Below are 27,321 nucleotides of genomic sequence, written 5' to 3' on the forward strand. Positions count from 1 at the left end.
ATATTGGTAGGGCGGGTGGGGTGTTGGGTGGTTTCAGTAGATATTTCCTTTAGTTATGCTGATTAAGTACCTAATTTAAGTGTTCTTTGAAAGTTATTCCAATGCATAATACTTGGGCAGACGCCCTGCCCTGCGGGCGCGGGTGGTGCCATTCCATATATGGTGGGAGGATTTCCCTAATTAAGTTTCGTTTCGTTCTCTGCTAAAATTAACTTAAGTAATGTGTTTTCAACAATGGTGTGTGTGTTTTTGTGGCTCTGTCTCTTGTTTGATGGGGCTAGCTTGGGTGGATATGTTTTCAAATTAAATGTCATTTCATTTGATTTTTCCCTAGATGAGATCTATGCAACTTTTCAATAGCCAGCAATCGACACTCGGCGACACTTTGCTATGCCAATGGGGGGATATCCTTGTTCCATTTTGTTTGGGGAATTGGGTTTTGTGGTTTCTGTGTGTGTGTGTGTGTGTGTGTGTGTACAGGTTGGTTTTCTATTTGTTTTTATACATTCATAGAAGTTTTATCCAGTTTAGTTTTCGCATTTCATATGCCATACACATGTATCATATATAGTTTTCATGGTTTCATAATTAAAATATATTTATATTTTCTCTCTTCTCTTGTGTGTGTGTGTGTAATTTGTTTTCTGGTCGATAAGTATTTCTTTTCTTTTCTTTTTCTTTTTTTTAAACTTAAAACGAATTTAACCAAAAATAAAACAAAGTTAGCTAATAACTTGTGTACATACTTCTTCTTCTTCATCATCTTCATCATCATATTTGTTGTTTTTTCTGTTAACAGTTACAGTGGGGTCTCGTGGGGAGGCCCCCCGTCCACATTCAAGGCGGGTGGGGTGGTTTCGGTTCAAAGGAGCGCCATGGGAATGCTGGGTGGGTGGTTATTTAGTTCTTTAGTCGGTTTTCCTTTCCATTTTCCATTTTCTCTGCCGCTCAACATTGTCAATTGCACACGATTAATTTGCTTAGGTCCTATATGTTGGTTTGTAAGTAGCCGATCACGATCACGATCATCATCCTACTCAGTTCTGTGCGTTTCCTCCTAAACGAGGCTGGAGGCCTCCTGTTCCGACGCCTCCGAATTCGGCTTTTGCTCCTCTGGCAGGCAATGCACCACCTCGCTGTACATCACAATCTCAATGTCGCCCAAGTCTGCGGGTGGCACATCCTCCACTCGCGACAGCTTCTGCAGCGTGTGCAGCGTCTCCTCGTTGATGGTGTGCTCCGGGGAGATGTTCTCCTTCAGCTGGCGCTTCAGGCTGGTCGGCATATGAGCCGCATTGCATTCGGGCGGCGAGGCCGACTCTGTGCTACTCGATGACGATGTGGTCGTCGTTGTTGTCGTCGTCGTCGGCGTACCTGTTGCTCCGTTCCCATCCAACTGGACGGCGGCTGGCCCTGAGCTGGCTGCACCATCGCCGCTGTTGTTGAACGAAATGTTCTGCCGAAAGACCTGCTTGCTGAAGTCACGCAACTGACGCGAGGCCGTGTCCAGGAATGAGGAGCTGCCTGTGCCAGCAACGCTGTCCAAATTGGAATTGGAGTTGGAGGTGGAGTTAGAGTTGGAGTTGGAGTTGGAGTTAGAGATGGAGCAGTGACTGCCGCCGGTCAGAGAGGTCCAGGAGGAGGGCGAATTCTTGCGCGTGACCGACAGAATGGTTGTTTGGGTTGTCGCATTGCCATCGTCTGCTGCTGTCAATGGAAAGGATAATAATAAATGCATTAAAACCATGTATCAACTGCTGTAATCCTTGTGGATCTGAATGACTAACTCTGTGCGTTGTTCGGGGCGGTGTTGGGCACTGAAACCTGCTGCTGACTGGCCTTTGGCTCTGGCGAGGAGCTGCGCTGGAATATCGTGCCCGGACTGAACAGGGTCAGCAGCTTGTCCACCGCCGAGGGATTGGCTATCCACGAGGTCTTGCGGGAACGCGCTGCTGCTGGCTGTGGATTGCTGACCGGCGCCGGCTCCGGTTCTGGTGCTGTCTCTGCATCTGCCTCTGCCTCTGGCACTGCCACTGGAACTGACACTGGCACAGCGGCGGAGAGTGCAACCACAGCAGCCGACTCCTTGGTCAGGGTTATATCATTGTCGCCAAATACGGCCAACGGACAGGTCCGGGGCACAGCAGATTCCGTGCATCCGGATGGTGGGCCCGAGCTAATGGAGTCTGTAATGTCGGTGGAGGTGCTGCTGCTGCTGCTGCTGCTGATGCTGGCACAAGCGTTGGTGCTGATGCTGCTGCTGCTGGTGCTGCTGCCACTGCTTATGCTGCTGCCGGGCGATGTGGAGCACGAATTGGATGAAATGGGGGAGTTGTGGGAGAAATGCGGAGAGAGTTTCTGTCCCGCAGCCTCGTCGGCATTTGTACTGTTTCGCTGTGCGTCGCTCTCCTCTGGCTCGTCTACGGCTGGCTCCACAATCACTACGCTGCTGATGCACACTGCAGTGGTGCTCGGGGCAGTGGCAGCAGCAGCAGCTTCTGCTGCCTCGAGCGCCACGGACAGCTGCACCGCCTTCCGGGACGACTTTAGCATCGGTGTGGGCGGCAGATCGATGGGAGGCGTGTGCGGCGTAATGGGTGGCAGCTGGCGATTGGCCATGGGCACCTGCGGATCCTCGTAGATGCGCGACACATGGAAGCGGGACCGGGGCGAAACCGACAGCCGCTTTACGGTCTGCGTCGAGGACGTTACCGAGGCCATGGCCGGCAGCGAGCTCGACGTGGGCAGCGTGCCCACACCCACCGCATTGAGACTGCTCTGGCTGCCGCTGGGCGAACAGCCACCGATGGTCGGTATGGACATGCAGCTGCTGGCCGTGCGCGGCGTGGGCGGATGCGGGGGTGGCATCTGGGCGAGCGGCGAGATTAGCGGACTGCTGATGCTGTTGCTGTTGCTGCTGCCGCTGCCGCTGCTGCTGACCTCCGCCACACGGGACACATGAAAGCGGCTGCGATTGGGCGAGGACGACGGCGAGATCGTGGGCGGACTGGGACCCGGCGAACGGAGACGGGTGCCCGTCTTCCGTTTCACCTCCAGTAGGGCGGCGGCCGATGTTGGCATGGCGACGGTTGCTGCCACGGACGTCACAGTGCCTGTCTTGGCGTCCACAAACGGCCTGCTCTGGCAGGTGAGTGAGATCTTCCGCGAGCCCAAGTAGTAACCGCCGCGACACCGAATGCCGCTGATGAAGCTGCTGCTGCTGCCGTTGCCGCTGTTGCTGCCAGTGCTGTTGATGCCGGCGCCGCCCACAATCGCCGCCCTCTCCGCCGCCAGCTCCTGGGCCTGCATCTTCTCATTCCTGGAGCACATGGACCGCACTGTACCCAGTACTCGCGTGTAGTCCAAATGTGCATCGCTGCCAATCTGCAAAAACAGAGAGAGAGAGAGAGAAAGAAAACAAAATCAGTTTGGGGGGGGATCCTTTAGCAAAAATTAATACAAATAAAAATCCTAAAAGTACTTGGTGCCAGTCACACGGTTAGCTTGTGTTTTTAGTTCTGGAAAGGGAGTCGGAACCAGGCAGCGAATGTGTGCGATTTGGTGGCTTTGTTAATGGCAGAATTGTTGAGGCCAAGCATTTAAGTGTGGCAGAAAGGAGAGGAACAGCAACAGAAGCAGCAGGCAGCAGCAAGAGAGAGGAGCATTTATTTTGATGTGGGTTTCTACTTACGCACTCCTGGGGCAATGGCGATGCCGGTATAACATTTACTATCGGCACTATGGGCAACTTTAACAGAGAGATGATGAGAGAGAGAGAGAGAGATAGAGAGGAGAGAGCGTGGCGACAGCGACACGATGACACGGTGTCCACAAATGAAAATGATTCAATTAAAAGTCCCAAACACATGATCCAACCAACGCAATCGGCCATCCAACACAATACAAAAACAGTTAGGAGTTAAATGCTAGAGATTCGGGCTGGCCGAAACTTAAAATATCCTTGCAAATTTACTGTTGCAAGGATACAGCTAATAAATGTACCATAAAAGTGTACAGAACAATGTCCACAAATCAAATTGTAAAGCAAATTTAAGCGAGAAAACAATGCAGCTAGAAACTATACGCCTATGTTCAAACCAGTGGACAGCACGCACACATTCACATGTCTTGCAGTGTGTCAGCAGACAAAACGGAACATTGGATTGGTGCCAATCACTGTAATACAGGGCCGCGCCGACAGCTGGTTTAAACTAAGCCTGGGACATGGATAAATGGAAACCCAATGTAAATTACATATTTATTATAGACAAAGCCTTGCCAAAGGATTCATGGCTTCAAGGACTCATGTAAACGCTTGATATACTATATAGTTAAATGTTCTACTGAATCTCTAAAGAATCGCATTCATATTTGCTTTACAACAATTGAGAGACTGAAACCAAGGCAACACGTAACAAAACTCAACTTCTACTTTGCTTTCGGATGAGCGCTGAACACATGAGTAATTCTTTGGCCATGTGAGGAATGGTACAGAGAGAGAGAGTGAGAGAGAGAGTGAGCCGAGATTAAAGTGAACCTACCGTCAGACGCTTGGGCTCGTCATTGATGTCGATCTGTGTGAGGGTCTTGTTGGACTTGAGCACCTCGGCGATTATGTTCAGACTTTCGACCTCTAGTTTATTGTCGCGTATATCGATGCGCTGCAGCTTGCTGTTGCCCCCAAAGCTGAGTATGGAGGCCAGTGTCTCGATGCCCTTGGCACTCAGATGGGCGCTCTGCAGTCCCAGCGTTGTGAGGGTCGTGTTCTTGGTGAGGCTCTCCTTGATGGTGCTCACAAAATCATTGGACAGACAGTTCTTGCCAATGTTGAGCAGCTCCAGCGAAATGGTCTTCTCCAGCAGCTCCGCCACGCTGCCCGCACAATCCTTGGTGAGGTTATTGTTCCACATGGTGAGTGCTTTCAGGCCGCTGGGCGGCCGATTGGCTGCCTCGAGGTTGGCCGCCTCCGCCAGCTGACGCCTGGACAGTGTGTCGTTCTTCGTAATCTTCTCCGCGTAATCGGGATCGTTGGCGGTGCTGTTGTTGCTGTTGTTGCCATCCAGCGATGTATCGCTGCACAGACTCTCCGCGCTGTGCGACCAGTTGCGCGTGGACTGATTGAGGTACGCGCAACTGGACTCGGTGCGTCGCATTCCGATGCTTGCCCCGCCCGGCGATGTTGAAGGCGGTGGCGGCGTGGGCGTGGGACTGGGCCCGGTATAGCAGTATGTGCTTGGACGGCACTCCTCGGCAATGGTCACCTTCGGCTGCTGGAATGAATCATTGATGGCCGGCGTGGGTGTGATGGCCGCAATCGCAGCCGCAGCCGTTGTCGCCGTCGCCGCCGCCTCCTCTGCCACCAGCAGACACTCTGTAGACTCTGTGGCAATGGTGGCCGTCTCAATGCCACCCAATTCCTTGGCCATATCGTCCAGTCGCGTGCTCTCGAGCGACACGGACAAACGGCTAAACTCCTCTGGCAGATGGCGGCTAATATCGCCCTCGGACGCGCTCTCAAACGCCGAGTCCATGCTGTGCGTGTCCTCAAAGTCATCGCCTGCACTCTTGGCGTTCTTGTTCACATCGAGAGGTCGCGATCCGCTCACCGCCACTCCATTGCCGCCGCCATTGATGCAGCAATCGCTCTCCTCGGCGGTTACCTCAAAGATGGCTGCTGGTGGCGTGGAGCTGCCGTTTGGACTGGGCCTGGGACTGGGACTGGTCCCCGTTATTTCAGCATTTTGTGGCGCAGCAACTGCTGCTTGGTTAGTGCTGCTGCTGTTGTTGTTGTTGTTGTTGTTCTGTACACAGGATTCATTGGGTTTCGGTTCAACGGTTTTAGCCTCTGTTGAGGGAGTAATATCTGGCAGAAAAAGAAGAATAAAACTTTAATGGAGAATTTATAAATTAGAATTGGATTCCTCTGTAGTTACCACATAAGTTGCGTTCATTTTGGGAACTTTGCTGCTGCTGCTGCTGCTGCTGTTGTTGTTGTTGCATCTCCTCTGTGCTCTGCTCAGCTGCAGAAGCCATCGCTGTGGCATCCACAACTGTCGAGCTTTCTGCTGCTGCTCCTTCATTAATTTCTTTTGCTTCTGCCGACTGTTGCTGCTGCTGCTGCTGCTGCTGCAGGTGCTGCTGCTGTTGCTGTTGCTTACCGCTGCTTGCCTCAAATATCTCATTGCTGATCTCGCTTATGTCCTCAGAGCAACAGGCAGCCAGTGTGTCGGTGGATGGCGCCTCCTCCATGCTGCTGCTGCTGTCGCTATTCATCGATAGCAGCTTGTCCAGCATTGATTGGCCGCCGCCGCTGCTGCTGCAGTTCTTCAGAGTGCGCACAGTATCGTCTTCGGTGTTGTCGTCCTCATTGTCGTTCTCCACCTCCACGAGGATACCCACAGCTGGCTCGCTGGTGCTCGCGGATGCAAATGGCTGTTCCACAGCTCCAGATGGCTCGCCAGCACCAGTCGACTCCCCGCCGCCCCTGGCCTTGTCGACGACATCTTTCACATGGTCACAGAAGCCAAAGTTCGTCTCTGTTTGGGACACTGACGACGGACTGTAGTCCGCCGTCTCCAGGGACTCGTCCACCTCGATGGCTCGCGCACGCTTCAGGGCGCCCAGTCGACGTTCCAGCTCTGTGGATTGCAGGATCAGATCTTGCACCAGATACTTGCAGCCCTCGTCCCGAATGTTGTTGTTGCTTATGTCGATGAGCTCCAGGCTGTGGTTGTAGCGCAGCATATCGGCTATGTGCTTGGCATCCGTACAGTCCAGATCGTTGTAGCCCATCCACAGCTCTTTCAGCATCTTGTTCTTGTGTAGCCCACGGCCTGTAACAATTCAAGGGGAAGGTTAGGTAAGAAATGGTAGCCAAAACCATCATTCATTTGCTTACAGAGTTCGGTGAGTGGCGGTCCCCTCAGGCCGCAGTGTTCCAGCTTGAGCGTGTGCACATTGGAGGATTCCAAAGCGCGTCCCAGGCTTTCGGCGCCCAGTCGGGTGATCTGGTTGCTCTCGGCATTGAGCAGCCGCAGCTCTTGGCTGCGCTCCACCATGTAGGCGCACAGCTCCCAGCAGCGCTTGGTCATCGTCTCCTTGTTGTACGATATGTCCAGTTCGAAGGCCGCCTCATAGTACTCGATCATCTGGAAGAGCGGGCTCAAACAGCTCTCGTCCAGCTTGCATTCCGACAGATCGATGGTCTTATATTGTATCTGGGAATGTGGAGTAAAACAATAAATCTACCTCGAATGAAATTCAATCTATAGGGTTTTTCCACCCCCTTACCCTTTTGAATATCTCCTCGAGGGCCTCGCAATCGTTGGGCTCCAGTTGATTGCCCTTGAGGGAGAGCAGAGGCTGGCGCGCCTGCAGCGTCAGATCCAGGCCATGCAGGTGATCCAATATACTCTTTAGCGGCTTTCTGCTATGCTTTTGACACGACTGCTCATACTCATCCACGATCTCGGCAATGCTCCTCACTAGGCAGGCTGCAAAAATGCAATGGATTTTTGTAGAAATCTAAGATCAAAATATCTGAAAGATGAATTACTTGTAGCATCTATGATCTGGCATTTTTTTTGTGGGGGGGGAATTGAAATGAATTGAAAATTCATGTTTCAAAATGTAAGTCAAAGAGTAGGTGGCACATTTGGTCATCATTTTGGTTAGATTTCCCATAAGCGTAGGGGATAGCAAGCAGTCGGAAGACTGCTCCTATTGCTGTGAGAATTATGCTCGGACGCACAAGCAAAAAAATCGAAAAGAGAATGTACGAGAATGCAAAAACCTATTAAATTGCTGTAATTGCTATTGCTATTATTGCTGTGAGAATTATGCTCGGACGCACAAGCGAAAAAACCGAAAAGAGAATGTACGAGAATGCGAAAACCTATTACATTGCTGTGATTGCTATTGCTGTGAGAATTATGCTCGGACGCACAAGCGAAAAAACCGAAAAGAGAATGTACGAGAATGTGAAAACCTATTGCATGTCATGTGCATGACGCAGCATTTGAATGCTCGTAAGCCCAAAGCGTACCGTAATTGATCAAAAAGTTGTCTCCCTCTGATGATTACGTACACATCAAAAAAGAGCGCTTAAAAATTGCAAAGATGATATCTGTATCGATTCGACGAATGCCACACAACAATTTATACAAATTGTTGTTGAGTCAATAAACTTGTAGACGTCGTCGGACTCTTCCGATTCTTACGTTGCCGCCCAATCAAGTCTCATACGAGATATGTTCATATATTATATGTACTCGTATTCTATGGTCAAATAATGACAAATAACTGGAACTTATGGCGCGTGCGAGTGTGTTTGATTCCATGCACCCCCCCCCCACCCAGGCACTACTCCTCCTCCTCCTCCTCCTCATCCTCTTCCATTGTGAGCCATAGTCGTCATCAACAATTTGCCGCCGTCGGGCATCAAACATATAGCGACGGACGACATAGACAAATTGTCCACACAAAAAAATAAAATTAAATGAAATTGCGGCGGCAATTTCCAAACGATTTTGTTGCCTGTTACTGGGTCTGCGGCTGGAACTGAAACTGAAACTGGCGGGGGGTTGGATGACATGAAATCGTGAACTTGTAATTTGCAACTCATTCGCGTTAGACGCTTCTTGCGGCGGGGGCGGGGGGCTGACTGTCTGTCTATCATTTGGTGGCAACTAAATATAGAAACTACAATATACAGAAGATAGGCTCCAATTTTATGGGAGTGGGGTATGGGGGGGTGGCACTTTTTGAGAGAAGTCTTTTAAAGGGACAACGATCGATTTTAGTTTTTTTTTCTTCATGTAATTACTGCCTGATCATTATTAAAGTTAAAAAATGAATAGAAAGACCTTGATTTTTGGAGACCTTTATTAATTAATTACCTTTGAGCGCCCAGCGAGCAAAAATGGGTTGAGCTTTAAAGAGTTTGCTCAGCCACGGTTATAAATGCGAGACAATAATGATAATAGCGAATCTCAACAAGCGAGAAACTGATCTTGAATAAACCTACCAATAAGAATACCCAAAGAACACGAAACCCCCAAAACGAGATGTGTGCCAAATGCCAAGTGCACTTTTTTTTTATAAATAGTACCACACACACTCACACACACACGGGCACGGGCACGAACACGAACACAAATACGGCAGGGACACCGATACGCCCGTAAAATTCATTCGAATTCGAATTCGAAAAACGTAAACAAATTAATCTATCATTGCATTATCTAGTCACATCGGTGTTAGAGGGAATTAAACGATTCGTTTTAGATCTGCCACAAAGTTTGATGCTGCCAACACACACACGGGCACACACACTCGTAGTAGAACGGGCAATTTTTTGTCAAGAAAATCTCTTTGTGACTTCAAAATGCAAAAAAGATTTTCTTTTCGTTTCGTCGTTTCGTTTTCTTGGCAAGAGCTCAAAAGTGTTTTTCGAATCTATTCCATCTATATAATAGTTCCGCTGCTCACACACACACCCCATTCCTCCCCCAATGGTGCCTTGGGATTGAACATCTGTTAAGTGATTCATTAGCGTTGAGTCGAATATTTCAGAATATTCAGAGATTTATGAAGAATTCACACAGCGACACGAATCGGGGCAGACAATGTGACGACCAAGTGACATTTTCTTTGGGTTGCTTTCCTTTTTTTTTTTTGCGGGGTTAAAAATCATTTCAAATAATTTCAATTTATTAAATTATTTATTATTGTAGATTGGCATTTATCGGAAGAGGAGAAAAAGAAAAAAGGTATTACCAGATTAGAAAGAACTATGGAAAATAAACAAATTTGAAATGAAAAATAAACTACATTCGATTGCGCGTGGATAATGTAAAAAGTATAAGGTGATCGATCTGAAAGATAGTGAAAAATATACCATTCATAGATCCCCAAATGAATTATGTTTGAACGACATGGGGAACAATAAAGGCAGTTTAAATTCCTGTCAAATAAATCCACTTCCTATCAATAAATATTGTTCCATAATTTGCTGCCTTTATCAGAAAAGAAACGAAATCCTTTCCGTCCGTACAAATTGTTTACACTCGTCGCACGTATGCCTTGTGGGGGAAACTATAATTTCTTTTTGTTTCGCTTCTGCCTCTTGGTGGTTCATTCTTGTTAGGTAAAGTAAAGGTGGTTTTGGTGCGGTACCGCGACCAGTTTTATAATGTACCTAAAATGTTATGCAAACACAGGCACTTATTTATTATTAAAAATTGTTGTTTGCGATCTATTTTTAATGATTTCGTTTTGGGCAATGACACAAAATATAAACAAAAACAAGCCACAATCCCCACCTGAGAATTTTATGCAAAAAGAAACCTAAATTTAATTTATTTGTCATCGCTGAGCTGACTATTCCCACTGGCTTCTGTTTGCTCTTTGCTGTCTGGCATTAGAGAAATGAAGAATTGCCGTCCGATAATACATAGTAAGTAGGTAATAATGCGTTGGTATTATTTTCAGGCATCATGTGTGGGTGGTGTATCCTTTCGCTTCGGGAGAAATTTTTGCTGCAGCAGAAGCAACGTCATTCGCAGTGTAACAGAAGGACTGGGGCGGGGGGTACTTGTAAGTCATTCTCTGTAGACATTGTTGAATCGCGTGCCACTGTCCTACGTCTACGTTTGCGTCTATTAAATGCCTTTTCAATTTTTTATTATTCTATTGATTTTTGTGCCATTTCTGGGGCTCTGTGCTGACGTCGTCTCTCACGCAAAGTCAAAGCTAAAGTCAAATGTACGAGAAAATGCAAAGGTGGGCAAAAAAAAAAAGCAAAAAAAAACTAGAAACAACAAGCAGCAAAATTGTTCAATTAAATTGCTGTTAATTTACTGCTAAACATTTACAATGTCGGAAACTTGTTCTTGCCGCCTGTGTACGGGTGTGTTTTTGTGTGTTGATTTTGGACTGGCAACACAAGTAAATACAAAAAAAAAACGCTCAAATGATCGCCACAAACAGGAGAGAGGAACCCCAAAAGACAATCGACCACAAAAGCTGGCATTAAGCTGTTAATTTGTTTAGCAAAAAAAAAAGGCTGGAAAAAACACGCACATCCAAATGATACTATGCCTGATTGGATATGGTATTTAAAAGGGGTTTAGACTCCTGCAAGAATCATCATTAGGCGGATTCGGAACGAAGGGTAGCCTGATGGAGAATTAAAGAACGATGTATTTTGTATTGAATCCATTTCGCTGGTTCCAAAGATTTTTCCCAAATTGAAATCAGAATTGAGTGCAGGGTATTCAATTAGCGAATTACCTTCGTTGTTCTTCTCTGCATTTCCAACCTGTTTTCGAAAACGTATCGCGTATCATTCCTCTTATCTCATTAATGATATCGAACGGCGGTGCTGCCGCTGTTGCTGCTGCTGCTGCTGTTGACTTGAATTGACAAATTGGCTGACGGCATGACCGACGCTCGTTTGTCATTATCGAAGCCTAAACTTAGAGCCGAATCGAGAGGCAGGGTATTACGGGCCAAGAAGATAAGCGTCTCGGGTCTATAGCCAGACAAATAAATATATAAATTCGGTCGCGCCTCAAGCCAGAACTCACGCACTCAATAATTGTCATTAAACATATTTTGATGGGGCGACTGACATTTCAATTCGAAATGAAATTATTTGCTTTATTTGCAAAAATATAAAAGCTTGCTCCATGCATCAGAAAATATATGTATTTATGTATGTATGTTCTTTTCTGTATCCGTAAGTCTGTTATGTCGGATCTGGCTCTATTTCCCTTTCTTTGCTTCGCTTTGCTTTGTTTTTGGATTTGGAATTGGAATTGCATAAATTAATTTGTATCGGGAAACAAGCGAGCAAGCATTAATCGAGCTCGTGACATTTTTGCACTGCAAGTGTTGCTATAATTATTAACTTTTATGTAAGAGGGTTTTTGTTCATACCAGGAACACGAAGAATATACGGCGGGGTATACGCGTATTTCAGCTAACCAAGGTTAGTTTTTCAACCATAAAATAACCCTAACACAAGCCCAGAAATTGTTATCGATTGGTCCCCGCCAAACAACAGAAATGCACGGAATTTGTGTATTTGCACAAACGTAAATTTATAGTTATTTGTTTTCTTCCCTTCATTATCTGTCTGTCATAATGTCTTCTCCTAAATGAGGCGGGGGGAGGTGGGCTTTTGTGCTTTTGTTTAAATGACAAACGATGACATCACATACTCGTAGTGGGGCGCACACGAACGAATGGACAGAGTAAGAACAAACCAAAGGCAAAATAAAAAACACAAAAACATAGACACACAGACACAAAGATATGTATAAAAACAAAGACAAGAAACGAATCGAATCGAATCGAATCGAAATAAGCAAACAATTGTACAAGAAAAACATAAATATATATCATTTACATACATATGCTTCTGTATGTGTGTGTGTCCACTCACAGGTAAATATGGAGACAAACAAAAAGACAAGCCAGTAGCTAGATATTTCGCGATATTTGGACTAGCTTATACCCTATACTCGGATTTACTTAAAACAAAAATTAACCTAATTTTAATTGCATAATTTTAGGTAGATTATTGGTTATTATGCACTCCGATCGAAATGATTTTAGTTGGTTTGGGAGATAGTCAGCATCTTAAAATTGTCAAGCTCTATTTTTTTTCTTACAAACACATAATATACCCCTTGATGTCGACGCGTACCGAGGGTACTTTAACAACCGTAATCGTTTCAACAATTCAAAGACAATTCGACGTGAGGCGGGCAAATGACGAGCACAAAGCGAGCCTAAGATTGCCGTAGGCAGAGCGTCAAAGCAGAGCGCAAAAGCAATGCCGGCTAAAAGCAGCACAAATACAAATACAAATGCGAATGCGAATGCGAATGCAAATACAATAAGAAATCAAAGGAAGAGGAGGAGGAATGTGAAGAGTGCGCAAAAGCAAATGCACACACAGTACAACTGGAAATGAACCGAAAAAGAAAAACAAAAGCAAAGCAAAGCAAAGCAAAGCAATAAAAGCAAATACGAACTGAACCGTAATCTTATCAGCGATTTCTTTCCCTTATCGCTGACGTGAAAATAACAAATAACAAAATCAGAGAAAACTAAAAAGCAATAACTAAAATCCTATACACATAAAATGTGGCGGTGGGGGTGGGCCAGAACAATATATGTATAATCGTATAAAAAGGTGCTTTTTTAAGAGCTTTATCGAAATGGATCCAGACATAGGATGATCTATACCATATGATCCCAAGCACTAGTATTTATTTTTTGCACCTATTTCCAAGCGTATTTCTTGCAGGCCTCCCCCCCTCTCTCGCTCGCAAAGCGCAACCCAAGAATGAGGTTTTCAGGAAGGAATCAGAATCACTGTCAGGTTCTTTGCATGTCCCATACACGTGTATGATTGTGTTTTTGCTCTTCCTGAATGGGCAGAGAACAGAACAAACAACAAATGGCGCCTTTGTGCATAGCAACAGTTTGTTGTGGCATCTACACGTAAGTATGTATGTATGTATGTATGTGTGTGGGATGTGCAAGTATTTATCGACTGCAGCAGCGCCATAACCATCCCCCATCCCCATCCCCCATTCACAACTCACTCAAAAGCAAATAAATATTTTGCGCACTTTATCGACTTGGCAGCCCCGTACCCACCCACCCACAGGCCGACAAGTATGCGGTGGGGTGGGTATACACCATTCTTTCCTCTGCCCACCTCCCATACTATCTCTCTGATCTCTCGCAATGAAATCTGTCTTCTGCTTTTGCTTTTCCTTCTGCTGCTGCTGCTGCTCTTGAATTGTATCTCAATTAGCTGTCGGATGATCTGTATCTCCTCTTCGTCTTGCATTGCATTTCAATTAGCAATCAAATCCATCGCTTTAATTGAATTAAATCACAGGAAGTGTGTAATAAATGAGAAGTGCTAACAAAGTGTCTCGCAATTGGCTTCCGTGTTTGTACGATCGATCGTTGTATCGTTAGCAGCGATAAGATCCCCGGGGCACGGTTACGTTCCTGTGTGTCCGCGACTCGATTGTACAATGACAAATTGCTCATAGAAGTGGGAAATTTAATGGGGAACCGGAAATGGGCAGCGCTGTCTACGGACATTTATCGATTAACGAAGAATCGGGGCTGCTCCCTCGCATCTTACACTATCCTACAATTAGAGTACTTTTCACTCACCTTGTTTCCATGGATTGGCTGGCTCCAGATAGCCGGTGACCAGCGCGTTGTCCGGAAACGAGACCCGCCGCGGTATGGAAGCCGCCAACGAGCTGTCCGACGATTTGCGCTGCAATATACTGGGCGCCGTCGACAGGACGACACCTCTCATGGGCAGCCCCACCACCACCCCGGCCGCTGCCGGTGTCAGGGCGGAGTCCGGGCACATGGTCGAGCTGGGATTGGAGACCAGTGAGTCGGTGCGCCATACCGCTGTCTGCTTTGCATCGTGATAGCTCTTTATTTTTTGTCTTTGGTGCGTACGCATCTGAACGTCGAATGCGGGCTCCGTTCGCGGTGCCACCGATGACAATGGCTGCTGAGCAGCCGCCGCCGCAGCTGCAGCTGCAGCGCCATCAGCTGTTTCGGCTAATTCGGTTCTCTCGGCCACTGGGGACAGCAGCAACAGCGATGTCGATGGTGGAGCTGTCACAGCTTGACCCTCGGCTGCCGCTTCTGGCGATGCTGCTGGTGCGGCGGGAGGCGGCGGCGAGGAAACCTCTGCCTCTGCCTCTGCTGCCACTGTCACTGTTTCCGTTACACGGGCCACCACAGATGTGGCGGTGGCGGTGGCCGCGGCGGCGACGGCGACGGCGGCTGCTTCTGTTGGCGCAAAGTGCGTTGAATTTGTTGGCTCCGTTTCATGGCCCGTAATCATCTTCTGAGCAGAGAATAGATTACAGGGTATGCTTCAAGTGGTCGTCGAATTATGTGGAGAGGCAAAAGGTATTATTCTGCCTCGGCTCTGTTTCGATTCTCTGTAGTCGTCGGCGTTGCTCTTTTTTTATCAAAATTATTGCAGTTGGTTGTTCTACTCGATGGCTCGAACTTGTTGTAGTTTTCCGATGTCTATCATCAAAATCACTTTATTTATTTACAGTGTGTGTGTGTGTATGTGTGTGTGCGGCACCACCTTTAGTGTCCTCCGTGTGTCTGTGTGCGTGCGCTTCTCCTCTGTGTCGTTTTAGTTTTTACATTTTTGGGGGTTTGTTTTGAATGAAATTTGATGGCTTATGTGAAACACACTGCGAAATGAATATAAAATCAACACACAATTCTGTATTCTACGCACGATTCCGGATCCAAGTCAGGGCGACATTATTTTGCTCGCTTAATCAGGAGAACTTTACAGAAAACAAAAAACACTAAAAATTTTCCGCTCAAAAAATTTCCACCGCTACAGGCACAGTGGAACTAGTGGCAAGAATATTGGTCACAATTTTGAATAATTTAGCTTTTAAGATATTTTCTTATTTTCTTCTTTGTATTTGCTTATTAGCTTATAATATTATTTTTTTTTTTTTATTAGTCGCGACACTCTACATTGCACGCTTTATCGCCCACTGTCCAATGTAATTTTTCAAAACAAAAGGCAAACGAATACAATAGAAAGAGACAAAGAGAGCATGAGTGAGAGAGCGTAAACGTTAGCTGTCCTCTCCCTCTCTCCGCTCAAAAATGCAAAAAAAAAAATTACCTAATTGTTATTGTATTTGTTTGCTTTTACATTTGCGGAGAGAGCCGTGCGATTTCTTGCATTTTCCCGTATTTTTTTGTTTTCACGCGTTTGTTTTTATTTGCGTGTGTGTGTGTGTGTAGTGTGGCTATGTGTGTGTGTGTAACACGCGCCCTGTTGCATGCAAAACTCAATTTATAAGGCAGTATTTAAGAATAAATACGAAAATTACGTCACTGTTTGCGTGGGAAACTTCATGGAGTTTTCGATTTTCAATTGTGATAGATAGTATTTTATCAGCAGTCGATTGATGGATAGGATATAGTATATATATATCTTCGATTTGCATACATACTTTCTCACAGCACATTTTCAGTGCATTTGCTTTTCTACACTTTGGCATTTAATGGCCAACTCAGAGTTTGGCGCATTTTTATACACAAACTCGTCGACTCTCTATCCCTCCCCCCACTTTGTTACACAATTGTGGCCAGCTTTCGGGCCGAAAGGATGGGATTTTTAATTTCTATTGGCCTGCATACCACGAGATTATCAGTTATCAACACAGCTTGCATTTCATTTAACCATTTAACTTTTAGGCATCCGCGACCCGAATCACATTTTATAAATCCATTTTTCGAACTGGCTCATTTTAGCGTTACGTTCATGAGTGATGAGTGAGCGAACTTAACCCATTAAACACCCCTCTATTTAAACAGGTAAACAACTTGATTTAAACCGCGGAAATTAGTGCTGCTTGTAATTTACTATTGCAAAACCTCTTTATTTAAAATAAATAATTTCTGTCACCTATCTGATAGCTAGGTGGTTATCGTTAAAGGAAATAATAACTTTAATCAGACTTCGTCTGTTTCCATAACAAGATCAGGGCGACGTATAAACCACTCTTAAGACCCATTCCAGTCTGGCAACCTTTCCACGTGTGCTCCCTTAAATAACATACAACATCAAAACAATAAGTATATACATATAAAATTATACATAATATACAAGTGCACACATACACACACACACACACTCCACACTGAATATTAATTTGTTTGTTATTACAAGAAGAACTATTTTTTTAAACACAATTTCGGGCAAACAACAACAACTGCATGCGGTTCCCTCTCCCGCTCTCTCCCACTCCTCTCTCTGCACTGTACTCTGTAGGCTACTAAACACACAATAATGTTGAGTTTGATTTGAGAACGAGCCGCCTCGAATATTGGGGATATTGCGGCAGAGTTTGGCACGTTCTGCGAGTTATTTTGTACAGTGGAGTGCGTACACACATCCAAACAAAACTTCGACTTCAAGGTCACTGTTGATATTCTCCCCCGCAGAATGTTCATTGTTTTTTTTTCACATACACACAGGTAGTACAATTATTATCAGATAATTGTTATTCAATTGACATTTATGCTCGCTTACTTAGCACTAAATTTGCGTTGGGGTTTTAAAAAAAAAAGTTACGTCCGAGCCGCGAAACTCCCCGTTTGACCAGTGTGACCGCGGTTTTATTGATAAAATATACCACCAGCACTAAATTTGCTTTGATGAGCAAAAAGTATTTTATTTTATCATGGTATATAAAGGTATTTTTCGGCTTGGTCACTTTGTTCGGGGCTGGTGAATTCCCCTCTTTTTTCGTGGTGTGAGCCACATTTATCTTACGGAAACCGTAGCAACAATGATTCTACTTCATCGTGTGAATAATAATCATCGTGTGCCTGTAAGTTAAAAACTCGTAAGTTAAACCGTTACTTTTGTAACGGATTTTATATCGAAAAGTATTTTTTTGGTACAAAAAGATATATTTATTACGGTATATTTCTGAGATAAATCCACGGTCACACTAATAAGCAGCTGGAAAAGCCAACTCAGCTAAAACAAAAAAAAAATTGTATAGAAAAAATAGCTGTGCAGCAGGAATTAAGATCAATTTTCCACACTAAAGTGCGCCCCACACACAATGCAAAATGCGGCTGACAAACGAGAACGTGAAACTCCACCCAATGCTGAGAGATTTGTGCATTTTCCTCGGCCTAACAATCTGCATCTGTCTTCCAACGACGTGGGCCGCAGAGACGACGACGACTCTCTCAGACAAGAGACTCTGCGCTGACCCAAAATGTGAACGTAAGTAGACAATAAGCGAGTGGCCTTTGATCTGATTTTGTAATCTGCTGGAAGGTGCCCTGCCAACTGGAAATTGCATAATTAACATGTTTTTCGTTATCCGGCTTTTGTTTTAGGTATTATCTCCATGGGCAAAACCAAGATAATGTACAGCTCAGGCGGCAAGGGACTGCTATCCTTCAAGATCAACACCCCAGTGCGCATTCTGTCCAAAAGTGCTGGCACGAATAAGCAGCTCTGGGGCGTGGATATCGGCGGACGTCGTGGCTATGCCAACAAGGAGTTCATATTGGAGGAGAGGATCCTTGTCAGCGAGAAGGAATTGCAGCATGAAGTGCCAGTGGTTGGGCCAGGTAGTCCACTACCCGCTGCAGCACCTGCCATCACACCACCAGAAGCCCCCCTGAAGGCAACCGAGGTAGAGCCGCCCGTTCCCAATGCCTCTCAGTCAGCCGATGACTTGGCAACGACTACAACCAGCCCGCTGGATGTAAAAGGCGATGCCATTGTCACGAAAAAGGACACGGTGAACGACCAACAGGTGCCCGACGTTCCAACAGCGTCGTCACAGGTTGTGCAGATGGTAGATGGCACTCGGCTGCCCATGGAGGCGATTCCAGCTGTCACCGAGAGGACACAGGATCAACAGGTCGTCCCACACGCAGAGAAATCTCAAACAGCCTCAGCAGCGGTTGACACGAAAGAGCCACAACCGGTGGCACCAACGACTGAATCGAATGAGTCACATCAACAGCAACAGCAGCAGCAGCAGCAGCAACCAGAGAAAGTAGTAGCTGCCCAAAAAGAGCCAGCGCCAGCAGTGACGGAACCTCAGAAGCTACAACAGGTGGAGAATGAACCCAATGACCCACAGCAGGCGGCAACCACTGGAGCAGCGTCTGCAGTTAAGCAGCCAGAGCCAGTGACAGTTGCACCGGTGGCCATCAACGCTGATATTGACGACGACACTGATGATTTCGACTACGAGGAGGACGACATCGAAGAAGTCGATCAGTACGATGAACTGAAAATAGATAGCAAAGATAACGAAACGTTGAACGAGCAAGTAGCAAACGATAAAAAGCCAATTAATGTGAGCGAAACATCCGAACTGAAGCCCAATTTGGTTGAGCAAACGATAGATAAGAGTGCACCCCCCAGTAGTGTAGAAGAAGTGCCAAAAACTGAAGAGCAAACGACAGTGGAGCCACAGGCCGAGGCACCCGCAACGGAGCAGCCAATTCCATCTATACTTCAAGGGATTGCGTCCTCCAAGGAAGCCCCAAGGGAAGCCACAACTGAAAGACAGTTGGAGGAGATTGCTGCACCAAAGGAGGTGCCCGAAACAACGACACCCACAGTGCAGGAGATTGCTGCACCAAAGGAGGTGCCCGAAACAACGACGCCATCAGTGGAGGTGGTAGCCGAAAGGTTGGAAGTGCCAACGATTCCAGAAACATTCAGGGAAAATGTAGAAAATGTTGTACCACAACAAGCAGGGATCCCAGTCCAAAGCGAGCCAGAGACAGCCAAGGTTGAGGATGCCACAGAAGCACAGCCTCTGGTGGATGTCGATGCCAGCGCCACGGCCAGTCGCCTCGAGGACGTGCCTGCAGTCGCAACAGAGCCCTCAGTTGGCCTGCCGCCACTTTTCGATAAGCAAAACTTTGCCAATCCAAACGAGTATTATAAACAGTTGCAGGAGCAGCAGGAGGCAGTGCAGCAGCGGCAACCGAGAGAAGCGGAGAAACCGCGAGATAATCCAAATGATTATTACAATCAGCAGAAGGAGCAGCAGGCTACATTTGAGGAGCAACTGAAGCAGCAGCAGAAGAAATTGAAGGAGGAACTGAGGCAGCAGCAGGAGCAAGTCTACGAGCAACTGAGACAGCAGCAGCAGGAGAAAGTGGAGCAGCAGCAGCAGCAGGAGAAAGCGGTGGAGCAGCAGCAGCAGGAGAAAGTGGAGGAGCAGCAGCAGCAGGAGAAAGCGGAGGAGCAGCAGCAGCAGGAGAAAGCGGAGGAGCAGCAGCAGCAGCAGCAGGAATCCAATCATCAACAGCCAGAGCAAACTACACCCACACCCTCCTACGAAGCACCCTACGCCGCTGTCGATGATGAACCCACGGCAGCACCACACAGCGGAGAAGTATCTTCGGAGAGCGCGGCAGTTGGTTCGGTGGAACCACTGGCCCTGCCCTCGACAACAAGTCCCGCCATAAAGGATGATGGCGGCGGTGGACTCTTTGCCACCATTGTCGACACTGTCAACACATTCATCTCTAGTCAGGGATCCAAATCGAAGGATAATGTGCCATCGGATGAGCGCCGCAGCGATGAACTGCAGCGAATTCTGTACCCGGGCATGGGCGAAAAGCCCACCAAAGGTGAGTGTGCGCGGCCAACTCTGTCTCCTTTCCAGTGATTTTCATTGGTTGCCTTTTGCAGAAGTGCCCCCTGCCGATGTGAATGGTCATTGTGCTCGGCACCAGGCCAACGATAATGAGCACTGCCATCGCACCATTTCGTTGGACAACGTTGTGGAGGTGCTGGCCGCTAAGCTGGTGGACAACAGCCAGCTGCTGTTGTGCGTGGTCATTGCGGCCGCCTCGTCGCTGTTCTTCATCTTTGGCTACTACTGCTTCTGCAACAGCAGCCAGGAGGGTGCTCTGCTCTCGAAACTGAACCACTTGGAGCGCAGCCTGCTGACGTCGCACAAGGAGAATCTAATCATTAAGAACGACCTGATGACGACACGCACCAAGCTGGCCAGCATTGAGGACAACTCCTTTGGCTCCAATGACATGGTGGCCGCACTCAAGCGGCAGCTGGAGACGGAGCTGTACGAGAAGGGCAAGCTGCAGGAGCAGGTTGTCTCCCTGGAGAGGGTATGACTGCATCCGCAAGGTGTTTATTTCCCATTGAATGTCTTAACCGTTGGTTTTTCGATTTTAAAGGACGTGGATAAAGCCGCCGAGGCTGGGCTAGAGCTAAACCGAATGCTATCGGAGGTGTTGGGCAACCAAAATGGCAATGATGCCATACTGAGCACCGCCGATGAGCTGCAGCGGCAGCTAAACGAACAGGAAAGTGAGTATCTGCTGGGAGTTGGGAGCGCCGCCTGCTCCTTAGACTAATGTCCTTGCAATTCCCCGTGCACAGAGATCATTGATGACATCAACTCGAGCCTCGCGGAGAAGAGCCGGGAGAACAGTGAGCTGCAGTATTCGTACACCGAGGCCACGGCGCGTCTGACGAGCGAACTGAAGGCCCTGCAGGAGGATAACTACGAGCTGGATATGGAAAAGTCCAAGCTGCAGACGCGTCTCCACGAAATCCAAGCCGAGAACGAGCAGGAGCTGGCCAAGGCCCTGGAGACACGCAACTATGAGATGCAGCGTCTGCAGAACCAGATCCTCGATCTGACCAGCAAGTGGGAGAAGGAGCACGGCGATCTGCAGACCAGTCTGGCCAAGATCGAGGCCCTCGAGGACTGCCTGAAGGCTGTGAAGAAGGATGCCAGCCTGAATGTGAACGAGCTGATCAGCTCGGCCAAGACGCGCGGCGAGCTGAATGCGGCCCAGAAGAAGTTTGCCAATCTGCAGTCAAAGCTGGAGCAGGAGCAGGTCCACAAGGGCCGGCTGGAGAGTCAGCTGAAGCAATCGAATGCCGATGTGGAGCAGCTGAAGCAGGACTTCAATCAATCGGAGCGCGACAAGCTGGAGGCGCAAACGCGTCTCGAAGTGCTCTCCGGATACTTTCGGGAAAAGGAAAACGAACTGAAAACGTAGCTCAATCGAAGGGGTGGGAGATGGCGGGACAGATATCATTAATTTACTTCCGTTTTTGCAGGGAACTCAGCTTGCAGGAGACCAAGTGGCTGCAGCATCAGGGTGAGAATGCCAGCACCGTGGAGACGCAGACGCTGATGAAGAACGACATTCAGACACTCAAGTGAGTCGCGGCACAGTCCACTGTGATGCTCGCTAACGTGTTCCTTCTGTAGATCTCAAAACGATGAGCTGCGCGCGGAGATTGAGGCACAGATTGCCTCACACAAGGCCCAGATGGGCACACTGGAGAATCGGGCGCACGAGTCCTGGCTGGCGGCGCGTCAGTCGGAGCGACGCTGTGAAGAGGCGCTGGCCGAGGCCGCCGGCTTGCGACGCAAGCTGACCACCATGGCCGCCAGTGGTGATCCAGCGGCAGCCGATTCCATCTCTTCGAATGGGGGCGAGTCGAAGGCAACCACAGCACCGTCGCCATTGCCGCTGCCGTTGCCGGGCTCGCCATTGTTAAACATGCCAAATCCACTGCCATTCCTGGCGGCTCCCTTCTCACCATTTATGGGCCTGCCGCCGCCATTCCTGCCGCCAGCAGCAGCTGGTGGGGCGCGTCCACCGCCGCTGGGTCGCATGCGCTCGCCGCCGCCGGCTGCGTCTGGACCGCGCGGCCATCGGGATCGTGACCGTGAAAGGTACTCGGACTACAGCGATTACGATGACTATGACGACGATGAGGAGGATGATCGCCGTCGCCGGCATAGCGGCAGCTGGGGCCGGGGACGACGCGACTCCTACTCGAGGGACTCGCCTCGCACATATCGCTCGCTCTCCCCCTCGGACAGTCGGTACAACTACCGGCACGACACAGAGACGGACTACAGTCCGCCGCCCAGTCCCCGCCCGGTGGCGTCGGGACACCGCAACGGACCGGGAACAGGCACGGGAACGGGCACGGGAACGGGGGCTGGTTCGCGGACATACAGCGAAGTATGAGAGATGCGGATTTTTGTACTTCACGGCGGGGTGTACCGACCAAATCCTACCATCCTACCAAGTATATTATGTACGAGTAGTTGCTTAAACTCAAAACTAGTTCAAATATATTTATTAATCAACGACTACCGAAAAGTGGGGGCGGCCCGACTGGCTCCTCCGAACCCGAACGTGAGTCCACAAAGCGAACTTGAGGGGAGACCACAACAACAACAACAGCAACAGCAATTTACTGGCTCAATGGTGAATGATATTCGAAGAAAATTCAAGCAAATTAAACAGAATGACAAAAACCACAAGAGGTGATCTTTTTTCTTGTAACCAATTCCCTGAGTTTGCGCACAAACGAATGCAGCAGAAGAGAATGCTCAGGAATCTAGCAGCCAAAATCAAAAGCCCACTTAAAATACATATTTTGGGCGCTGGATAAAAGAATAAAGTCGCTGCGATGGTTGCTATAAATAATGCAATTTTAGATTTTCAGAAGCTATCACAATTATGTTATGTTATGTTTATGTTTCTCCACTTGCAGTTCATTTTATCAAAGGTTTATGTACATTCACCATTACGTAGCTGAGCAAAATCCATGACTAATACTGCTGCTACTCACGCATCCAGCGGCAGAAACTCTAGCTCGATGGCTTCCGGAGCAACGGGACTATATTCTAGAGCCTCAAAGGAAATCTTCAATTTGGGATGTTTGAAAAGCTGCAGAACCTAAAGGGGGGGGCGAGAGGACAGTGTGTGCAATCGTTAGGGCCAAGATATATATATATTCCAGGCTTGATTTACTTACCATATCTTCAGCGCTGGTTTCAAAGCATTGCAGCAGCAGGGGCTGTTTCCGTTTGTCCAGGACGGCCACCATTCTGGCCGCATCGAACTTGAAAAATATGTTGTATAGAATGTAGTGGGACATGGCCAGTCGCTTGAGGTGTGGACAAATGGACACCAGGTCCCAGAGTTCGTCGGCTGTGTCGAAAATACGCGAATTCTCCAGATGCACCTGCTCCAAGAGCGGAAAGCAGAGAATAACCTTTCTGAACTTTGCCCAGCTGCAGCCCTCGTCATCGATGATAGTTAGCTTGCGCAGATTACGACACGGCGTCCAGGTACTGGTTGTCCACAGCCAGATGCTGTCATTGAAGGACGCGGACACAATGTCCCTGCCACGCAACTGTGCAATATTCATAACCAGTTCACACTCGTGATTGGTAATGATGCGCAACTTTCGCAGCTTGGGCAGACGCATCAGCTGGGGAATGGATTCTTGCTGTACCACCTCCACCTCCAGCTCCTCCAGTTCCTTTAGTTTGCTAATGGCGCCCACGTACGTCTTCTCCTCCGACCGGCGCCACTGGACGCACAGCACACGCAGGCGAAGATGCTCGCAGACGTTCTCAATGGATTCGCAGCTCAAGTTCCAGCACTGAGCAATGTCCAAGTGCCGAATGTGCTTCATCTTGTAGAGGTCGTGGCCTTTGCACATGCCAGTCAATTTGAGCGACTCCAGCTGGGGAAAACAATTCACAAGAATCTTGATGTCCGAGTCGTCGACCCAGTCGTCAGTCTCGTCTGCCATATAGTCCAGGACGCGCATGTTGGGGAACACGTGCCTGCTAAATCGCTCCATCTGATCCTCGGGCAGGTAGGTGATTGTCAGATGCTTCAATGTGCCCTTCATGCTCTCCAGAAAGCCATCCAGAGTGTGCAATCGGCCCTCGAACGTTTCCCTGTACAAGCAGTTTTGGAACTTGCGAGACCAGGTATAGGCCACCGCCGAGCATAGGCGGGTTGTGTCCTCGGTGGCCTCCCACAGATCCATCTGCTCATTAAAGTCCAGGTACCCTATAATTTTTCTAAAAGCAAATGTTATTCTGGCGATCTGACCGCGGGAGGAAGAGGATTCCATTCCCAAACTCACAACAGGCAGTCGTCGTTTAATCGTATAATGCTCATCCTTCTTATGTTTGTGGCTCACTCAGACATAACTAGAACACTCTAAATCATAGATGTCTTTTTTTATTACTTCAGCTGATGAAAAACAAAACAAAAAGCTCTTTTGACAGCGCAATCAGTGCAGCGAAATCCGCATTTTTCCCGTCAAATCTGGCTGATGGAAGCGAGGATTCTTCGTTTGGCTTTTTTCCCCGCTTTTTTTTATGTTTGCAGGTTTGTTTTGCCAAAAAACAATAAGCAAAATTTCCAGGTCTATCTGGTTAAGTCTTAATTAAATTACTAGCCCATATTATTATATAAATATTTTATATTATTATTAAGCCCATAAATTACGCATTTTTTTTCTTTTTTCGGGAATGTTTCAGTCCAAGTTAGAAACGGCTTTTTTCCTGATGAAAAGTTGGCAGCACTGAGCGCAATGTTCGTAGCCGTCTCCAAATGTGACAAAATTATGTTTTCCAGCACTGTCACCGTCAGTTTTATCTCTCTCCCTCTCTCTCACTCGCACGCAGTAGAGCTCCATAATTTATGTAGATTTGATCAGGAACTGATAACGTCTGTTTACTCCCAAAGCTGTCTCAGGGAAATGTGGTCATAGTTTTCTTTAACTAATAGCCAAATCATTTTTCGGAATCTGTCACATTAATTTGTTAAGATTAAACAAGCTTTATCAAATTATATGGTCAAATTGAATTTTTAATCTATGTACATAAGCGCCAATCCCAATTAATCCCTTTAAATCGATTCAGATTCAGTCGATTTCTAGTTTACGGAATGACCCAACAGCTCCGAAGGAGGAGCGATGGCTGTGCCGAACGCGATCCCCGAATTCACGCAACTTCTCATCGGTGCCAAAGTGCTGGGAGGCTTCGAAATAAAGGCCATAGCTGGATAGCTTCGCTTCCATGGCCTCGCTTATGTCGCGCATGGTGCCGCGTGTTCCACCGTACTCCTTGGGTAGGTATTCGGGACGAACTATTTGGAATATGGCCTCCGGATCAGAGCTAACAGAAATCTGCAAGTAATTTTGGGAGCAGTCAATCCAAGCAATGGGTAGTGGTGACTGCTACGCCTTACCCTTGACTTGATCTTTGAGGGAAAGAAGGATCGCAGTGAGTTGAAGCCCGTTTCAAAGGCCGAGGGCACGTTGATAAAGTGAATGCCCTTCTGGCGCGTCGGCATGGCTTCATCCGCATAGGTCGAGAATTTGCTGAGCAACTGCGGCTGGAGGGCAAACAGATGGGATCCCGTGACGCCGGTCATGTCCATGATCTCCACGTAGCCACTAATCGTGGCGTTCTCGTCCTCGAACATCATAATCTCCCCGAACATGGAGCCCAGCCGTATGATGTCCTGGAACTTGTACTTGCTGGTGTCATAGGAGCCGGCCCGTATGATGGTCACGCATGGCCCTGGATCGTCCGCATCCAGCGGCAGTCGCAGCAGCACCCTGCAACAAATCTCTCAGACCAGTGCCACCAGGTTCTTCACACGATACTGAAACTCACCCCATTCTCAGGATGTCGAGCACCAGAGGATCTGTGGCCAGGCGCCGCTCATTGAACACCTCGGGTATGGAGGACTGCAGCGTGTAGAAGCGATCGAATTTCTCCTTGGCTCGCTGCAGGCTGAATTTCGTGCCGCGCAGAAAGGCCAAGAGGAAGCGATCGTCGGTGCAGGCACGCAAATGCGGTTGCTTCAGCACCCACTCCCTGAGCGCCTCAATGTCGTCCGGCACCCGCTGCGGCACTTCATTCAGCTCCTCGATGGCAATCGCCTGCAATGCTGGTTTCAGGGGTCGCAGCGCACTCATCGATCGCTGGTAGAGTGCCAATCTATATATAAGAGTATAAAATGTGGTCTAGAATTCGCCTCGATGGTCCCCCGTATATATTACGGCTGCTAATGAAAACGCTGTAAGGTGGAAAAATCGTTAATTTTCCCTCCGCTATACATTTCCTGTCGTCCACATACTCCCACGCACACGTGCGAAAACTGCTGTGGTTTCCTGTTGTTCCAACTGTGAGCGGAAAATGCAATATGTTTACCGATTGAAAATACCTCATCGACTGCCAAACAAAGCTGATATAACATGCAGATGGATGGATGGATGGATGGATGGATGGGGGAATCAACGAACTTCATCGAGTTTTGCTTTGGCTTTTTCTTTTGCTTTTCTTTCGGCCCGGCCCGGCCGCTGATCATAAGCCGATTAAACAATTGCACGAAGACATTTTATTCAGAAGCGGCGCTAAGGTGGAAATGCGACTGAGGGTGGGAAATGGGGGGGGTGGAACCCGCCGGCGCTTGTTTTTCATTATTATTTTTGTGCTTTTTTTTCGTTGTACGTTATGGGTGGCTTTTGCGATTGATTGTCTTAATTGGCTTTGGATTTATTTTTTGAGTGCATGCGGCTGCGGTTCGGTTGAGGTTTTGCGCTGGCTGGCTGTCCCAGATATGAGAGCATTGTAATCCCCATTGATAAAGAAGGTTAATCGAGTGCAATTAATTAAACAAATATGTTCGCATCGTAAAATTGATAACATTCATGGCCTGCCCGCTGGGAAATTTGAGAGCTTGTAATATGAGAATTAAGTGCGAGATGTACAATAGATTTAAAGGCGGGCTCCTCACTATAATTATTCAAATTAAATTAAACTCAAATTAAAATTCAAATTAAATGAGAATTTCCTAACGTCTAATATACTTTTCTAGATATTTTGATGGTATATTTTTAAA

The 27,321-nt window shown here is 47.5% G+C and overlaps 4 protein-coding genes across 10 annotated transcripts; 1 reads left to right on the plus strand and 3 right to left on the minus strand.

The window, feature by feature from the left end:
- Positions 1–924: 924 nt before the first annotated feature.
- Positions 925–17,201, minus strand: LOC111072001 (serine-rich adhesin for platelets). Of its 7 annotated transcripts, none has more exons than XM_041592228.1 (9): positions 17,141–17,201; positions 14,209–15,272; positions 7,291–7,493; positions 6,899–7,217; positions 5,934–6,833; positions 4,542–5,863; positions 3,692–3,748; positions 1,788–3,384; positions 925–1,707 (listed from the first exon to the last, which is right to left on the minus strand). In XM_041592228.1, the coding sequence occupies exons 2-9, from the start codon at positions 14,903–14,905 to the stop codon at positions 1,058–1,060; spliced, it is 5,745 nt and encodes a 1,914-aa protein (XP_041448162.1). In that variant the 5' UTR covers positions 14,906–15,272; positions 17,141–17,201; the 3' UTR covers positions 925–1,057. The 7 variants fall into 7 exon arrangements, with proteins under 7 accessions (XP_041448162.1, XP_041448164.1, XP_041448160.1 ...); XM_041592230.1 differs by lacking the exon at positions 17,141–17,201 and adding an exon at positions 16,246–16,351 and having other exon boundaries at positions 925–1,704; XM_041592226.1 differs by lacking the exon at positions 17,141–17,201 and adding an exon at positions 16,246–16,351.
- A 358-nt stretch (positions 17,202–17,559) lies between these two features.
- LOC111072002 (transport and Golgi organization protein 1) lies at positions 17,560–22,919 on the plus strand. Its single transcript, XM_041592401.1, has 8 exons — positions 17,560–17,848; positions 17,965–19,754; positions 19,815–20,232; positions 20,294–20,733; positions 20,803–20,935; positions 21,008–21,632; positions 21,698–21,799; positions 21,852–22,919. Exons 1-8 carry the CDS (start codon positions 17,689–17,691, stop codon positions 22,621–22,623), a joined length of 4,440 nt encoding a protein of 1,479 aa, XP_041448335.1. The 5' UTR covers positions 17,560–17,688; the 3' UTR covers positions 22,624–22,919.
- On the minus strand, positions 22,708–24,700 carry LOC111071978. The gene is made up of 3 exons (XM_022363540.2): positions 24,548–24,700; positions 23,420–24,482; positions 22,708–23,340 (listed from the first exon to the last, which is right to left on the minus strand). The coding sequence occupies exons 1-3, from the start codon at positions 24,580–24,582 to the stop codon at positions 23,230–23,232; spliced, it is 1,209 nt and encodes a 402-aa protein (XP_022219232.2). The 5' UTR covers positions 24,583–24,700; the 3' UTR covers positions 22,708–23,229.
- A 545-nt stretch (positions 24,701–25,245) lies between these two features.
- LOC111071979 (retinol-binding protein pinta) lies at positions 25,246–26,506 on the minus strand. Its single transcript, XM_022363541.2, has 3 exons — positions 26,091–26,506; positions 25,660–26,032; positions 25,246–25,597 (listed from the first exon to the last, which is right to left on the minus strand). Exons 1-3 carry the CDS (start codon positions 26,393–26,395, stop codon positions 25,334–25,336), a joined length of 942 nt encoding a protein of 313 aa, XP_022219233.2. The 5' UTR covers positions 26,396–26,506; the 3' UTR covers positions 25,246–25,333.
- Between the last annotated feature and the right edge of the window lie 815 nt (positions 26,507–27,321).

This window comes from Drosophila obscura, unplaced genomic scaffold (genome assembly GCF_018151105.1).
Source record: "Drosophila obscura isolate BZ-5 IFL unplaced genomic scaffold, ASM1815110v1 contig_179, whole genome shotgun sequence".
NCBI lineage: Eukaryota > Metazoa > Arthropoda > Insecta > Diptera > Drosophilidae > Drosophila > Drosophila obscura.

Excerpts from the sequence above, each read along its gene's own strand:
- LOC111071979 (XM_022363541.2), bottom strand. The coding sequence starts at position 26,395 with ATGAGTGCGCTGCGACCCCTGAAACCAGCATTGCAGGCGATTGCCATC. Across the intron at positions 26,033-26,090 it reads CTCGACATCCTGAGAATGGG|GGTGCTGCTGCGACTGCCGC; the intron begins GTGAGTTTCAGT and ends GATTTGTTGCAG. Across the intron at positions 25,598-25,659 it reads CCTCAAAGATCAAGTCAAGG|ATTTCTGTTAGCTCTGATCC; the intron begins GTAAGGCGTAGC and ends AATTACTTGCAG.
- LOC111071978 (XM_022363540.2), bottom strand. The coding sequence starts at position 24,582 with ATGAGCATTATACGATTAAACGACGACTGCCTGTT. Across the intron at positions 24,483-24,547 it reads TTAAACGACGACTGCCTGTT|AAAAATTATAGGGTACCTGG; the intron begins GTGAGTTTGGGA and ends ATTTGCTTTTAG. Across the intron at positions 23,341-23,419 it reads AAACCAGCGCTGAAGATATG|GTTCTGCAGCTTTTCAAACA; the intron begins GTAAGTAAATCA and ends CCCCCCCTTTAG.
- LOC111072001 (XM_041592228.1), bottom strand. The coding sequence starts at position 14,905 with ATGATTACGGGCCATGAAACGGAGCCAACAAATTCAACGCACTTTGCG. Across the intron at positions 5,864-5,933 it reads AAATGAACGCAACTTATGTG|ATATTACTCCCTCAACAGAG; the intron begins GTAACTACAGAG and ends TTTTTCTGCCAG. Across the intron at positions 1,708-1,787 it reads CGCCCCGAACAACGCACAGA|CAGCAGACGATGGCAATGCG; the intron begins GTTAGTCATTCA and ends TTCCATTGACAG.
- LOC111072002 (XM_041592401.1), top strand. The coding sequence starts at position 17,689 with ATGCGGCTGACAAACGAGAACGTGAAACTCCACCCAATGCTGAGAGAT. Across the intron at positions 17,849-17,964 it reads CGCTGACCCAAAATGTGAAC|GTATTATCTCCATGGGCAAA; the intron begins GTAAGTAGACAA and ends CTTTTGTTTTAG. Across the intron at positions 21,800-21,851 it reads AACGACATTCAGACACTCAA|ATCTCAAAACGATGAGCTGC; the intron begins GTGAGTCGCGGC and ends TTCCTTCTGTAG.